We start from the raw sequence: 16552 nt of genomic DNA, 5'->3' as shown, positions 1-16552 counted from the left end.
AGATATATTCTAAGTCGGCCGTCAAGTGATCATTAGAAACAGTAATAAAGTGGTTTACAGAAAGCATCCTAGCTTTACCAAAATGTTTTTTTAAGTTCCACATGCTATTGGAATTGAATAATAAAACTTGTATTATAATACCTTGATTATAATACTTTGCTGGATGATCAGCAGTTACGCTAGGAATGACAGATCGGAGATGGCCCCAAACTGTAGCACTTGGCTTAGCACAAAACTTAGTGGAAGTTTGAATCTAGATCTGAACTGAACAGCTCTGACCCATCTCTCTATGTTGTAGGTGCCCTTTCTCAAAAGACTGCAGAAATACTCATTAAAATGTTGCATAGGTAGTTTCTGGGAATTAATATGTATTTTAAATGTACATAACTAATAAATATCATGAATGTGAAAAGCAGCCATTTTCAGAAAGCTGACCTGAACTCCACCCCAGGCTTGATTATTTTGCTAGACATGTAATGCTGTTTCTGTGAAATTATGGGATTTACTTACTTGGAGTCTTTTAGGGGTTAAAGGGCCATACTACCATCCCTGAGAACTGAATATGATTGAGAAGGAGCAACTCCCTTCCTCAAAAAGGATAAATAGAACAATGCCCTGTAATCACTCAGACATTAATTTAGACTACTGTTATCAGTCCCAGACACTAAGTTTTCTCTTCCCAGGCGGATTCACAAGCCTTACTGTCCCAGAGAGTTGGGCTAGAGTCCTGGGGTGGTTTTTTGTTTGTTTTTTTCGTTAGTTAAATACTGACAGTGTGCATCATGGCCGTGTAGACAGGGCTGCTGGTTGAGGAAAGGAGCAATTTATTCAAGTGGGGCAAATTCTATCAATACTGCTGTGACCACACGTGGTATTGACCCATTGGCAACTGAGCCTGTGTGATTCTACCTCACAGGGAGGAAGGCAGATTCAAATGGTGTGCAGTCCCTCTGCAGAGCTCACTTCCACCGGGGTCCCATACATGGTGTCTCACAACGGGTGCAGATGGCTGGGGTTGGGACCAGGGTAAATCTTTAGTGGTGCTGAAGTGGAGTCATAGGATCAGCAGGTACTGTGCAGTCAGAGGCAGGGGGCACCTTATCCCAGAGTAAAGCAATACGAAGTCCAGTGCTCCAGTTGTGCTCCATTGCCCAATACGTTGGCCGTACAAAGTTGATGGTGAGAAAGGGGTTTGCTATATAGGTACAATAGATGCTTCAAATAAAGTTTGTCTTTTTCCGTATAGATTCGTGAGCAAAACCGATATGACTTAAAGACAGCAGGACCACAGTCTCAATTACTTGCTGGGATTGTTGTGGATAAAAAGCCTAGTCCAGTAAGTGTACATCATGACTTGGGTTTAATTCACTGCCTTAAATGGGTTCTTTCAATCTTTCTGTCAGACTTGAAGGCTTGGTCTTCTCTTTTTAAATGTTTTTTGTTAAATGTGACATACTATATCGGGGAGATATTTTAGTCATTCACAATACAAGTTTTTATCTACAATGTTTAAAAAAAAATACATTTGGGAGGCTTCTAGTTATTCAGGCTTTGTCTACACCTAAAACACTACAGCAACACAGCATTGCAGCTATGCTGCTATAGTGCTTCAGTGTAGACTCTCACTACAGCAACAGGAGAGGTTAATCCTCTTCCCCGAGAGGTGGTAGCTAGGTCAATGGAGAACTACTCATAGCTCCTAATAGGACTGTGAAACTCATTGCCATAGGACATCATTCAGGCCAAGAATTTAGCAAGATTCAGATAGGGATTGCACACTTACATAGCTAAAAAGAGTATGCAATGTTCTAGCTAATGCTAACAAGAAAAATTTTGGAAGAGAGCTAAAAACTCATGTTTCAGGATTTAAGACTGTCCCTAACTACTAGTGATTAGGATGAATCCTTCATGGTGGGACAGTGTGATGGGTTCCCCAGCATACAACTGGGACTGTGGGCCTGTTGAGCCCTCTGTCCCACCAATCTGGGGTATCCCTCTCACCCTGTGATGTTGGTAAGATACAAACCTCTGGCCGGCACTGCTCTCTCACAGACATCCACAGGCAGGGACTCACCCAACTGAGTTACATGAATGCTTCTCCCAGCCACTCATGACCCAACCAATAGAGAGGCTCCAGCCAATTCTTCCCAGCCTCACTCCCCGCCACAACTTACCACCTGGAAACACGTCTGGAGGATAAAGACTTTAAACTGGGGAGGGTGGTGGCAGTTCCAGCCTGTGTATTGAAGATCTGTGACCCATTTGTACCATTTGTCAAGGAGCGGCACTGCTTGATTCAAATCCTACTCAGTTTGTAGAACTCAGGCTGTGAATTTATTTTATTTCTTAGATAACTAACTTTGATCTCTGTGCTTGGTACTTATAATCTCTTAAAATCTGTCTTTCTGTAGTTAATAAATCTGTTCTATATTTTACCTAAAGCAGTGTGTTTTGGTTGAAGTGCTTGGGAAATCTCAGCTCAGTTTACAAAAGCTAGGGTGTGCCCTCTCCACACGGAGGGAGGGGCAGACTGCGTAATGAACTTACATTGGCCAGGCTTCTGACCAGTGCAGGGCTGGGGGGCAGGGGGGCAGGAATTGGCTGGAGCCTCTATTGTTGGTTCATGAGTGGTTGGCAAAGTGTTCATGTAACTCAATCAGGTGTGTCACTGCCTGTGGATGTCTGTAAATGCAGAACCTGTCGGAGATTTGTAGCTTGGCAACAGCATCACAGAATGAGAGGGATACCCCAGGTTTGGGGGACACAGAGCTCAGTGGTCCCACAGTTCAAGTTGCACCCTGGGCACCCCATCACAGATATATTGCCCGTCTTTGGCCTACTTTAGGGTTTCTTCAACCTTCCTCTGAAGCATCTGGTGTTGGACCCTGTCAGAGAGAGAATATTGGACTACATGGAATGTTTGGCAATTCCTATGTCCTTATGAACTCAAACTAATTTCACGGGGAGGTTCTGAATGGTAGAAAGCTTCAACATCTTGTTCTTTTTCCTCTCTCAATTGATTTACTTTACAGGGCTAATCAGTTTACTCTTGATGACAAAGAATAACCCCCTTTACTCCTAGGGGAATTCTGCGCCCTGTGGGAAGTGTAGAATTCATACCTTGCGCAGATTTCTTGGCTGCCCTGTAGAAAAATGGGGAAGCAAAGATATCTGTGGGGAACATATGCCCCTTCCGCAGCAGTATCCATTTGGTGTTCAACTTCTTACTGCCTTCTATTTGGATATGGGACCCCCTCATATCCTTGCTACTCATACGTACCTGTCAGAAGCTCAACACTAGTAACCAGTCTAGCTGGAGGGGCTACCTGTCAGCAATGTGGCAGCGAAGTGCAGCAGGCCAGGATCCAGACTGGAGGACTCTTTTGCAGAAATAGGTCCAAATCTCCTCCTCGGGGAGTGAATAATTTTTACTGATGCGGCTTTTAAGAGCTCACATGATCTACATAAACAGATGGAAAATGTGAGCTCTTAAAATGAGATGGAAAACTAACATTAGATACACTTGTATTCTAACCAAGTGCATAGATAGTGCGAGCAGCTATTTTTTTTTTTTGCATGGTCACTTTTCACTTGATCAAAACAGCATAGATGCGTAGCTCTCCATTAGCCTGGGTACAATGACTTTGTTTTAGGGTGGTAGTTTTCTTTTCACTTTTTTATAACTAAATTTATAAACCAGTCAGACCCAGAAATAGAAAGCTGTAGTACATATTAGTAATTTATTATCCTGCTAACCATATTTGTAGCTATTAGCAATGTGATAAATTACAACATTGGCCTAATTCATGTAAAATTAGCCACACTAGAAATCATCTCTCAATTTTGTATTAGTTGTTCCCAATATATATATTTTTAATACAGTTACAATAAAAACTATTTATGGAATCTCCATCATTAGGGATTTTTAAGAGCAGGCTGGACAAACACCTGTCAGGGATGGTCTAGATAATACTTAGTCCTGCCGTGAGTGCAGTGGACTGGACTACATGACCTCTCGAGGTCCCTTCCAGTTCTGTAATTCTATTCTATGATTCTGTTTGCAACAATGTATATGATTAAGTATTTGTAAATGTGTGATGTCTAGTTTGTTCTTGCTAGTTCTTATTTTCGTATATGTATGTGTGTTGTATATTTATCTTTTAATAATTCTTTTCCACCTGTAACTTCTGTGATAGCAAAAAGAGTGTGAGATTAAAATGAGTAAGACTCACATAATCATATTCAACTGTAGTAAAGAAATTTCATGAATCATAGAAGATTAGGGTTGGAAGAGACCTCAGGAGGCTGTCTAGTCCAACCCCCTGCTCAAAGCAGGACCAACCCCAACTAAATCATACCAGCCAGGGCTTTGTCAAGTCGGGCCTTAAAAACCTCTAAGGAAGGAGATTCCACCACACCGCATTCCAGTGCTTCACCACCCTCCTAGTGAAAAAGTTTTTCCTAATATCCAACCTAAACCTCCCCCACTGCAACTTGAGACCATTACTGCTTGTTCTGTCATCTGCTACCACTGAGAACAGTCTAGATCCATCCTCTTTGGAACCCCCTTTCAGATAGTTGAAGGCTGCTATCAAATCCCCCCTCACTCTTCTCTTCTGCAGACTAAATAAGCCCAGTTCCCTCAGCCTCTCCTCGTAAGTCATGTGCCCCAGCCCCCTAATCATTTCCGTTGCCCTCTGCTGGACTCTCTCCAATTTGTCCACATCCTTTCAGTAATTGGGGGCCCAAAACTGGAGGCAGTACTCCAGATGTGGCCTCACCAGTGCCGAATAAAGGGGAATAATCACGTCCATTGGTCTGCTGGCAATGCTCCTACTAATGCAGCCCAGTATGCCGTTAGCCTTCTTGACAACAAGGGCACACTGTTGACTCATATATCCAGCTTCTCATCCACTGTAATCCTCAGGTCCTTTTCTGCAGAACTGCTGCTTAGCCAGTCAGTCCCCAGCCTGTAGCAGTGCATGGGATTCTTCCGTCCTAAGTGCAGAACTCTGCACTTGTCCTTGTTGAACCTCCTCAGATTTCTTTTGGCCCAATCCTCCAATTTGTGTAGGTCACTCTGGACCCTGTCCCTACCCTACAGCAGCGTGTCTACCTCTCCCCCCAGCTTAGTGTCGTCCGCAAAATTTATGAGGGTGCAATCCATCCCATCATCCAGATCATTAATGAAGATGTTGAACAAGACTAACCCCTGGGACACTGCTCTTGATGCCGGCTGCCAACTAGACATCAAGCCGTTGATCACTACCCGTTGAGCCCAACAATCTAGTCAGCTTTCTATCCACCATTCATCCAATCCATACTTTTTTAACTTGCTGGCAAGAATACTGTAGGAGACCATATCAAAAGCTTTGCTAAAGTCAAGTTATTCTTCGAGTGATTGTTCACGTCCATTCCAATTAGGTGTGCGCGTGCCGCGTGCACGGATGTCGGAACTTTTTTCCCTTAGGAGCTCCCGTCAGGGCGGCAGAGGAGCCCCCTGGAGTGGTGCCCTCATGGCGGTGTCTATAGTACCCTGCTGGTCCGACCCCCCTTCAGTTCCTTCTTACCGTCCGTGGCGGCACTGGAACGTTCTCTCTCTCTCTCGCTTGCAAGTGATCCCTTAGCCTTTCAGTCTTCTAGGTAGAGTTGTTCTTAGATAGTTATCAGTTAGTTAAATACCATTGTATTCAGGTGTCTGGAAGCTAGTTCCAGCACCAGCCTTGGGCTGCGGTGCATGCAACAAGCCCCGGGTTTCAAAGCTTGCACCACGTGCCACAAGTCTATGCCTAACCACGACCCTCACGACTCGTGTCTCCAGTATCTGGGAGAGGCTCATCAGGCAGACCACTGCAAAATCTCCAAGGCCTTCAAGCCGTGCACCAAGGAAGAAATAGACTTCCTCCTTAAGCAGTTGCTTATGAAGGCCGCATTACAACCACCAGCCCCAGACCGTCTAGCACCTCCCCCAGCTTCCTCGGTGCGAAGTGCCCTGGCATCTGTGCGTGATCTGGCACCGCCCAGGCACCATAAATCATCGGCACCGACATGGCACGGCCAACCTTGGCACTGGTCGACCTTTCCGGCACCAACTAAGCATCACAAGAAAGGGGAAGGAGGGTGCTCTCCCCAAAGAGCCGCTAAGCAACTCAAAGAAGCTCCCAGCACGCAAAGACAGATTGCGGGCCCGAGCCAGGAACTGGCACCGTTGACTCCGGCACCGCAGGCCCCATTGAGTCCGGTACCCAGCAAATTTAGTGCCGACGAACGTCTGGAGGAGGTCCTGGAACACCCGTCCACCCCTGACACTTTCGAGGCAGCGAAAGACCTCATTGAGCTGTTGGTGCCAAACCCCCTCCCATACAGGGAGAAGCCTCTGGCACCACCAAAGAGGGTGCTATCCAGAGGGAAGCCGGGAATGGTGTGCTGCTCGAGGTCACCATCTTGGCACCACTCACGGCACTGTTCCCGTTCAAGCTCGGCATCCCGCTACTCCCCGGCACCCATGACCCAGAGCGAAGTTATGGCACCGGAGGTGAACCTGCCAGCCTTACCTGCGGCGACTATACGCCGATCCACAATGCTATCGGTCGCCTGGCACCGGAGCACGGCACCGACAACCTCACCAGCTCGGAGTGAGAAGCACCGGTCCTGGACCCAAGACTCCAGGTACCGTTTGCGGTCCCAGGCAGGCAGGCACCGCTCCACGGCACCCTACGGCCACTCAATGTTTGGCACTGCCCTGGTCCTCTCCATCAGCATCCTACGGCTCCGAGGCCGACTCCGGTTGCTCCAGCTGTAGCAGATGTCAGACTGTGGCCAGCAGAGAATCCCACTTGGCACGGCAGCCACAGTGGCCTCCTCCGAGTCAGTGGCCCTTCTGGACCCTATGGGCCTAACTATCAGCAGTAGGGCACCATATCCAGAGCCTCCAGGTCCAGGCACTCCATGCATCGCCATTCCAGGTCGCCACACAGACATGCATCAAGGTCAATGGAGAACACTCTCCCCAGGCCGCCCCGGACGCCCAAGAGCAACCAGCAATGCCAGGCCCGAGCCTGTGCCAAGCAGTGCAACACCTAAAGTGGTGTCAGCCCCGTCAGGCCCTGTGGTGACCCAGGCCTATGGGGACACACAGGAGGGTCTACATGAGGACAACCAACAGCACTTCACTTCCTCCTCTTCCCCAGATGAGGCTGTGGTGGGTATGTCAGCCTCAGGACTGCCACCAATCGACCACAGGGCTCACCAGGAGCTGCTCCGCAGAATCGCCCTCAATATGGACCTTCAGGTGGAAGAAACAGTTGAGCAGGAGGATCTGACAGTGGTCATCCTGGCTCCCGAGGGTCCCTCAAGAGTCGCCCTCCCTCGCATAAAGACCTACAGTCGAACTACATCACTATATGGCAGACCCCGGCCTCAATCACGCCGACAGTCAAGGAGGTAGAAAGGAAATACTTGGCCCCTTCCAGGGGCTACGAGTTCCTATTCTGCCATCTTACTCCCTACTCCCTAGTCGTTTCGGCAGTCAACAAGAAGGAATGACATGGCCAACGAGCCTCAGCCCCAAAGGCCAAGGAGGCCAAATGTTTGGACCTATTCAGTAGAAAAGTCTACTCCTCCGGGGGCCTTCAGCTACACATAGCCAAGCAGCAGGCGATCCTTAATAGACATAACTTCAACTCTTGGATGACTGCATCCAAGTTTAAGGATCGCCTGCCCTAGGACTCGCACTCTGAGTTTGCTGCGTTGCTCGAGGAAGGAAAGGCGGTAGCTAAGACTTTGCTACAAGCCTCCCTCGATTCAGCTGACTCGGCGGCCAGAACCATTGCTTCGGGGGTGGTCATACGATGCTCAGCGTGGCTCCAGGCATCTGGCCTCCCTCCAGAGGTCCAGAACACCCTCTAAGACCTCCCCTTCGAGGGCTCGGGCCTTTTCTCAGAGTTCTACATAGAGCGCACAAAACCTTTCCACAAATCAACCCAGTTGTTCGTTGCCATAGCTGACAGAACAAAGGGCCTTCCTGTCTCGGCGCAACGCATATTGTCCTGGATCACAGACTGCATTCATACGTGCTACGAGCTGGCCAAGGTCCCAGCGCCAGCGATTGCGGCCCATTCAACTGGAGTGCAGGCATCTTCAGCTGCCTTTCTGGCTCAGGTCCCCATCCAGGAGATCTGCAAAGCAGCCACCTGGTCTTCAGTGCACACATTTACAGCCCACTATGCTGTTAACCAACAGGCCAGAGAGGTTGGTCAGGCATGATTTTCCCTTGGTGAATCCATGTTGACTGTTCCTGATCACCTTCCTCTCCTCCAGGTGCTTCAAAATGGATTCCTTGAGGACCTGCTCCATGATTTTTCAAGGGACTGAGGTGAGGCTGACCGGTCTGTAGTTCCCCGGATTCTCCTTCTTCCCTTTTTTAAAGATGGGCACTACATTAGCCTTTTTTCAACTGTCTGGGACCTCCCCCGATCATCATGAGTTTTCAGAGGTAATGGCCAATGGCTCTGCAATCACATCAGCCAACATCCTCAGATGCATTAGATCCGGACCCATGAACTTGGGCATTTCCAGCTTTTCTAAATAGTCCTTAACCAATTCTTTCACCAATGAGATGAACTTTGTCAATAAAATCAGATTTACTTCTGTCCACTATCTATAGTAATTCATTTGTAAATTGGATAATTAACTTAGAACCATGTATCAATTGACCATGTTTAGGAGCAAGAAGGACTTCCAATTCTGTGGTGATAATTTCTTACCTCCTTGCACACATACCTCTGATTTTTCTTTAGCATAATTGTATTTATTTCTGAATTATACAGATGGCCCTAATTATGCATAATTCTGCATGCCTTGGAAGATAAACATGGAAAATCCTCTTATTCTGACAGTGATCTCCTGTCATTATTTTTTGAGAGTGCAGCTGTCCCACAATGGTTGGGGTTATGCTCATTTCCTCACTTTTGTTCCCTATACTCTTGAAATGGTACTCCATTTTTTTCTTTTGTTATGTAGTGTAAGTGAATGTCATCTTATTGACTTGGACACTGTTTTCAGAACAAAACAACCATTCAATTTCTCCATCTCTTATTTCATAAAATTGAACTTGAGAGTAGTTTGCTTGCTGTAGAACAATCAAAAACTGAAAGAATATATTATATTGAAGTGTAGATGGAGGAGTTATACACTTCTTATTGTAGGAATTGTAATAAGCGAGGACTGAATAACTCAGACTCCATATTCCTGTAAATTACTGATGTAAATCTAGCTTGGGTTGATAGTGAAGTCCTGCTATTTTGATCGCTGTCAAGTGGCCAGTGTAAAATAAGTTAGAGTATGTCTAAACTACGAAATTAGGTCGAATTTATAGAAGTCGTTTTTTTAGAAATCGTTTTTATATATTCGAGTGTGTGTCCCCCCACAGAAAAAGCTCTAAGTGCATTAACTTGGCGGAGTGCTTCCACAGTACTGAGGCTAGAGTCAACTTCCGGAGCGTTGCACTGTGGGTAGCTATCCGACAGGTCCCACAGTCTCCGCTGCCCATTGGAATTCTGGGTTGAGATCCCAATGCCTGATGGGGCTAAAACATTGTCGCGGGTGGTTCTGGGTACATATCGTCAGGCCCCCATTCCCTCCCTCCATCCGTGAAAGCAAGGGCAGACAATCGTTTTGCGCCTTTTTTCCTGAGTTACCTGTGCAGATGCCATACCACGGCAAGCATGGAGCCCGCTCAGCTCACTGTCACCATATGTCTCCTGGGTGCTGGCAGATGCGGAACTGCATTGCTACACAGTAGCAGCAACCCATTGCCTTGTGGCAGCAGACGGTGCAATAGGACTGGTAGCCATCATCGTCATGTCCGAGGTGCTCCTGGGCAGACATGGGTGCAGGGACTAAATTTGGAGTGACTTGACCAGGTCATTCTCTTTAGTCCTGCAGTCAGTCCTATTGAACCATCTTATGGGGAGCAGGCAGGCGATATGGATTGCTAGCAGTCCTATTGCATCATCTTCTGCCGGGCAGGCAAGAGATGAGGATGGCTAGCAGTCGTATTGTACCATCTTCTGCCGAGCAGCCCTGAGATGTGGATGGCATGCAGTCCTTCTGCCAGCCAAAGATGTAAAAGATAGATGGAGTGTATCAAACAAGAAATAGACCAGATTTGTTTTGTACTCATTTGCTTCCCCCTCCTCCCCCATCTAGGGGACTCATTCCTCTAGGTCACACTGCAGTCACTCACAGAGAAGGTGCAGCAAGGTAAATCTAGCCATGTATCAATCAGAGGCCAGACTAACCTTCTTGTTCCAATAAGAACAATAACTTAGGTGCCCCATTTCTTATTGGAACCCTCGGTGAAGTCCTGCCTGAAATACTCCTTGATGTAAAGCCACCCCCTTTGTTGATTTTAGCTCCCTGAAGCCAACCCTGTAAGCCGTGTCGTCAGTTGCCCCTGCCTGCATCAGAGCAACGGCAAACAATTGTGCATCTGAGTTGAGAGTGCTGTCCAGAGCAGTCACAATGGAGCACTCTGATGGGGCTAAAACATTGTCGCGGGTGGTTCTGGGTACATATCGTCAAGCCCCCGTTCCCTCCCTCCCCCCGTGAAAGCAAAGGCAGACAATCGTTTCACGCCTTTTTTCCTGAATTACCTGTGCAGACGCCATACCACAGCAAGCATGGAGCCCACTCAGGTAACCGTCACCGTATGTCTCCTGGGTGTTGGCAGACGTGGTACTGCATTGCTACACAGTAGCAGCAACCCATTGCCCTGTGGCAGCAGATGGTACAATGCAACTGGTAGCCGTCATCGTCATGTCCGAGGTGCTCCTGGCCACGTCGGCCAGGAGCGCCTGGGCAGACATGGGCGCAGGGAGGTGGGCAGTTGGTTACACAGGGGCTGTAATGACAGTCTGTGCTCCAGCTGCCTTTGCTGCAGCTCAACCATACACTGGAGCATACTGGTTTGATCCTCCAGCAGCCTCTGCATTGAATCCTGCCTCCTCTCATCACGCTGCCGCCCTATTTGAGCTTCAGCCCTCTCTTCAGCCCGCCACCTCTCCTCCCGGTCATTTTGTGCTTTTCTGCACTCTAACATTATTTGCCTCCATGCATTCGTCTGTGCTCTGTCAGTGTGGGAGGACAGCATGAGCTCAGAGAACATTTCATCACAAGTGCGTTTTTTTTCTTTCTAATCTTCACTAGCCTCTGGGAAGGAGAAGATCCTGTGATCATTGAAACACATGCAGCTGGTGGAGAAAAAAAAAGGGACAGCGGTATTTAAAAAGACACATTTTATAAAACAGTGGCTACAGTCTTTCAGGGTAAACCTTGCTGTTAACATTACATATATAGCACATGTGCCTTCGTTACAAGGTCGCATTTTGCCTCCCCCCACCGCGTGGCTACCCCCTCAATCCTCCCCCCTCCCCGTGGCTAACAATGGGGAACATTTCTGTTCAGCCACAGGCAAACAGCCCAGCAGGAACGGACTCCTCTGAGTGTCCCCTGAAGAAAAGCACCCTATTTCAACCAGGTGACCATGAATGATATCTCACTGTCCTGAGGATAACACAGAGAGATAAAGAACGGATGTTGTTTGAACGCCAGCAAACATACACTGCAATGCTTTGTTGTACAATGATTCCCCGAGTATGTGTTACTGGCCTGGAGTGGTAAAGTGTCCTACCATGAAGGACGCAATAAGGCTGCCCTCCCCAGAAACCTTTTACAAAGGCTTTGGGAGTACATCCAGGAGAGCTGCAAATGCCAGGGCAAATTAATCCTTTCACATGCTTGCTTTTAAACCATGTATAGTATTTTAAAAGGTACACTCACCGGAGGTCCCTTCTCCGCCTGCCGGGTCCAGGAGGCAGCCTTGGGTGGCTTCGGGGGGTACTGGCTCCAGGTCCAGGGTGAGAAACAGTTCCTGGCTGTCGGGAAAACCGGTTTCTCTGCTTGCTTGCTGTGAGCTATCTACAATCTCATAGTCATCCTCATCATCTTCGTCCCCAAAACCTGCTTCCGTGTTGCCTTCATCTCCATTGAAGGAGTCAAACAACACGGCTGGGGTAGTGATGGCTGAACCCCCTAAAATGGCATGCAGCTCATCATAGAAGCGGCATGTTTGGGGCTCTGACCCGGAGCGGCCATTCGCCTCTCTGGTTTTCTGGTAGGCTTGCCTCAGCTCCTTCAGTTTCACGCGGCACTGCTTCGGGTCCCTGTTATGGCCTCTGTCCTTCATGCCCTGGGAGATTTTGACAAAGGTTTTGGCATTTCGAAAACTGGAACGTAGTTCTGATAGCACGGATTCCTCTCCCCATACAGCGATCAGATACCGTACCTCCCGTTCAGTCCATGCTGGAGCTCTTTTGCGATTCTAGGACTCCAGCATGGTCACCTCTGCTGATGAGCTCTGCATGATCACCTGCAGCTTGCCATGCTGGCCAAACAGGAAATGAGATTCAGTTCGCGGTTCTTTTCCTGTCTACCTTGCCAGTGCATCTGAGTTGAGAGTGCTGTCCAGAGCGGTCACAATGGAGCACTCTGGGATAGCTCCCGGAGGCCAATACCGTCGAATTGTGTCCACAGTACCCCAAATTCGACCCGGCAAGGTCAATTTAAGCGCTAATCCACTTGTCGCGGTAGAGTAAGGAAATCGATTTTAAGAGCCCTTTAAGTCGAAATAAAGGGCTTCATCGTGTGGACGGGTGCAGGTTTACATCAATTTAACGCTGCTAAATTTGACCTAAAGTCCTAGTGTAGACCAGGGCTTAGTCTTGATTAAGCTCTCTGTGTAGAGAGAGGTCCCCATTTCAGTGGTGCTTTTGTTAGAATTCTCAGCAGAATGAGCAAATATTAACTAGATAAAGAGTTATCACTCTTAGGGCTGGACCCTACAGAAGAGAGCTTGGGCACCGTGGTGAGAAAGAAAGAAGGAAGCTCACAATGGTTCATTGTCTATAGGTATTCTGTAAATTAGAATTTTGCGTTAGATTTTCAAACGTGCATACATGATCGAGGAGTACAAGTTCCTGAAAGTCAGTGCCATTTATAGTCTTGAGTCACTTGGCATTTTTGAAAATCCCACCCTTCGCATCCAGTCACTATCAATCAGGCATTTTTCTCAAGCATTAAAATTCACTTTTATAAAAATGAATTATGAGACTTTAGATCAATCCATTGATTGAAATGGACAAAATGGCATTTTCAAAAGAACTTAGATATCTGGACCACAATTCACCAAAGCACTTATGTATATGCTTTAAGTGCTTTAATAAATTGGCACCTTGGTGGCTAATCTGAGATCTTATAAAATAAACAAGCAATAAATGCCTGTTGCCAATCAACAGCAATAGGTCAGTCACTGGAAGTCTCACTGAGTAGTTTCTTGAAGTAAGTCACCACACGTAAATGTTCTGATTATTTGAATTTAATACCCAACCCACACTATTTAAATAAGCAAATGTTTATAATATGCTTGGAAGCAAATGCTTATTAATTGAGGCAATTCCCATTTGAGTATTATTTTTTTTGTATTCCTTCCATCCATAAAGCTCTCTTACTTGTAGGTCTGTTGTCCCCAAACCTTGGGGAAAGGAAGGAACTGATATTGTGAATATTTTCTGTTACTTACTATGTCTGATTTTCTCTTTTTCCAGCCCATGCAGTTTGAGGAAGATGAGCATGCACCACCAGCCCCTCCCAATCCGTTCAGCGATCTTACAGAAAAGGAACTGGATGAGTACAAGAAGACAATTGAGCGCAAGCAGCAAGGAGTGGAAGGTCAGTGGTCTAAACTGCCAAACGTTGGGGGTTAAGTTTGTGATGGATGCTTCTTGGAAGCTATTCTGAAATAATTAACTATATATGAAGTGGTTGAGATTTTTAATTGTAATTAGAACATGAGAACATAAGAACAGCCATACTGGGTCAAACCAAAGGTCCATCTTACCCAGTATCCTGTCTTCCGACAGTGGCCAGTGCCAGGTGCCCCAGAGGGAATGAACAGAACAGGTAATCATCGAGTGATCCATGCCCTGTCGCCCATTCCCAGCTTCTGGCAAAATTAAATCTTGGTTGGTTGTTTTAAAAAAATCTCCTATAATTAGTAGATTAAACATATCATATACAAAATCAGAAATGAGAAGGATATTCATCTTACTGCATATGTACTGAATCCCATTACTCTCTTTCTAATGTTGGGTCTCTTGGATGTGTTGTATTGGAGGCATTTTCTTTATTGAACTGAGGAAGCTGGTGATACTAAAATGTGATATTCTTTACTATCCTAAAGAAGAGAGTTGCTAGGGAATTACAGTGTAGTAATAAACATATCCAAAAGAGAAGAAACATTTCAGAGAATAATTCCAAAGCAGCTGAAATATTACACTCTATTGGTGTCATATTTCTTTGACAGATTTATTTGTAATAGTCATTCTGTCCTATTTAATTAGGGCAGCTAACAGTCAGAATATGTTTAAAGATTCCCCAGTCAAACAAATCACAAGTTAAACCAGAATATGTCTGTCATTAACTGAAGTGCTATTACTAACGATAATGAAAGGGCACTACATTGACAGGAATTAATCTAAACAACACTCATACTTAAATATTCTAAGTATTATTATTACTATTGGTTTATTATTTGTATTGTGGTCTCACCAAGGAGCTCTAATCATGGACCAGAACCCCATTGTGCTAGGCGCTGTACAAACACACAACAAAATACAGTCCTGTTGCAAAGAGCTTACAGTCTAAGACAAAAGACAACCGATGGATACAGACAAACTGATGGGAGTACAAGGAAACGATGAGTCAGTATTGATCAGCATGCTAGGCCGTTGTTTCACTACACCGCCAGCCTAATAATTATCAAGTTTGGGGGTTTTGGTTTTTTGGGTTTTTTTTTTTAAGACATCACAGCAGAGGAGGGATTTGAGGATTTGAGGTAGTTTAGTGGGTATTTATGGAGAGCTGCTCCCAGTTTTAAGGTGAAGCATGGGAGAAAGCACAGAGGTGCTTGTTTGAAATTTTAACCCATGGGCAATGGAGACTGACTGGAGGCAGGAGCTGACCCCTCAATTAGTGAATGAGAGGTGATCAGTTGGGTGGAATAGTGTCTAAAGAGCCTTGAAGGTGAGTACAAGTAGCTTATGTTTGAGTAGAGAAGGGGGACCCAGAGGAGGAATTGAAAGAGAGGCGATGATACGTTTAAAGCCACAAGCTAGGAAAATAATCTCTGCAGCACCAGTCTGAATGGATATGAGTGGTGGTGTTTTTGTTAAGAAGGTTTAAAATAAAACAAATAACCCTGCTGGAAACTGCTTCCCTGGATTCTGTGAGAGCTCGGACAGAATTCCCCTAGGGAGTGAGCTGGCTCAGCAAGATCAAACCTTTATCTGGTAGGAGGAGGGCACTATAAAATAGGCCTCAATCCTTTACAGGGACCAAGGACAGAGCCCTGTGAAATCCCCCTGGAAAGTGGGAGTGGGAATGAGAAATTAGGAAGGTAGGAGGAGAACCAAGAGAGGAGAGAGTCACAGAAGCCCTGGGGAGGACAAGATTAGGCTGGTTGACAATGTCAGTGGCAGCTTGAGAGGTCAATGAGGATGGAGTACTGGTTGTGAAGATTTGGCTAGGGAGTGGTCATAAGAGACTTGGTGAGAGCAATTTCAGTGGAGTGCAAGGGATGGTGGACAGATTGGAGAAGGTCTAGGGTGGAATTAGAGGAGAGGAACAAACACATACACATCTTATATCAGGAAAAAATATGAAAAATCTCAGATCTTACAATCTGCATTGAAAGCTTTGTGCATCATAAGGCGTGTCTGAATGAATTTCCAAGGGGGTTAGCTAAGGCTTTTCAGTAGTATGTTAGACACTCAAAATAATAAGAAAAAAAAAATTTACAATATACCTGAAAGATTCATTTCACTCTGGAAACTAATTTATTATTGTTGTTAATTGATATGTCTCAACAATAGAAAATTTAAAATAGTACTTTTATTTAAAAGGCTCAGCAATCAAGTTCATTTGGATTATTGTATGTTTCCAAAAGGCCAGTCCCTGCCATTAGCAAAGCAGCTTTACCATGACCCCCTCAAAGCATCTGTGCTAGACTCAAACTGACAGCTGATGGTAGGAGTGTTGGGGGACAAAGCAGGTGTATTAATTCTTGTAAACACGGACCCAGTTCTCCTTCCACTGAAGTCAGTGTCAAAACTCTCAGCTTCAGTGGGAGCAGGAGCAGCCCCTAAAACTGTAATATTGAGACTTGAAATTTGAAGTTAGGTTTAGAAAGGAATAACTTATAATAATTTAATATAGCAGGTTAGTTAATTGCTAATTTTTATCTGAACAATTCTCTTGTATGAATCTGACAATAAAAGGACAATTAAACTAAAACACAATTTAAAAGCAAATATGATATGGTCTGGTATAAGTAAAACATTCTATGTGTGGAGTTTGGCTATGCCTATTTATTTCATTTGTTACTTGCTATGACATTGGGATTGACTAACTCCTAGTGACTTTTGAAATATAGAGT

The 16552-nt window shown here is 45.7% G+C and overlaps 1 protein-coding gene across 16 annotated transcripts in view; it reads left to right on the top strand.

The window, feature by feature from the left end:
- The window catches only part of ADD3 (adducin 3), a 189641-nt gene that overhangs the window by 160352 nt on the left and 12737 nt on the right, over positions 1 to 16552 (top strand). For all 16 annotated transcript variants that reach the window (XM_073354406.1, XM_073354410.1, XM_073354415.1 and 13 more), the window contains 2 exons: positions 1247 to 1336; positions 13665 to 13788. In XM_073354406.1, coding sequence (XP_073210507.1) covers positions 1247 to 1336; positions 13665 to 13788 — 214 coding nt within the window. The remainder of the gene's footprint in view (positions 1 to 1246; positions 1337 to 13664; positions 13789 to 16552) is intronic.

The sequence above is a fragment of the Lepidochelys kempii genome, chromosome 7, assembly GCF_965140265.1.
Source record: "Lepidochelys kempii isolate rLepKem1 chromosome 7, rLepKem1.hap2, whole genome shotgun sequence".
Lineage (NCBI taxonomy): Eukaryota > Metazoa > Chordata > Testudines > Cheloniidae > Lepidochelys > Lepidochelys kempii.
This window is presented reverse-complemented; position numbering and strand designations above follow the sequence as displayed.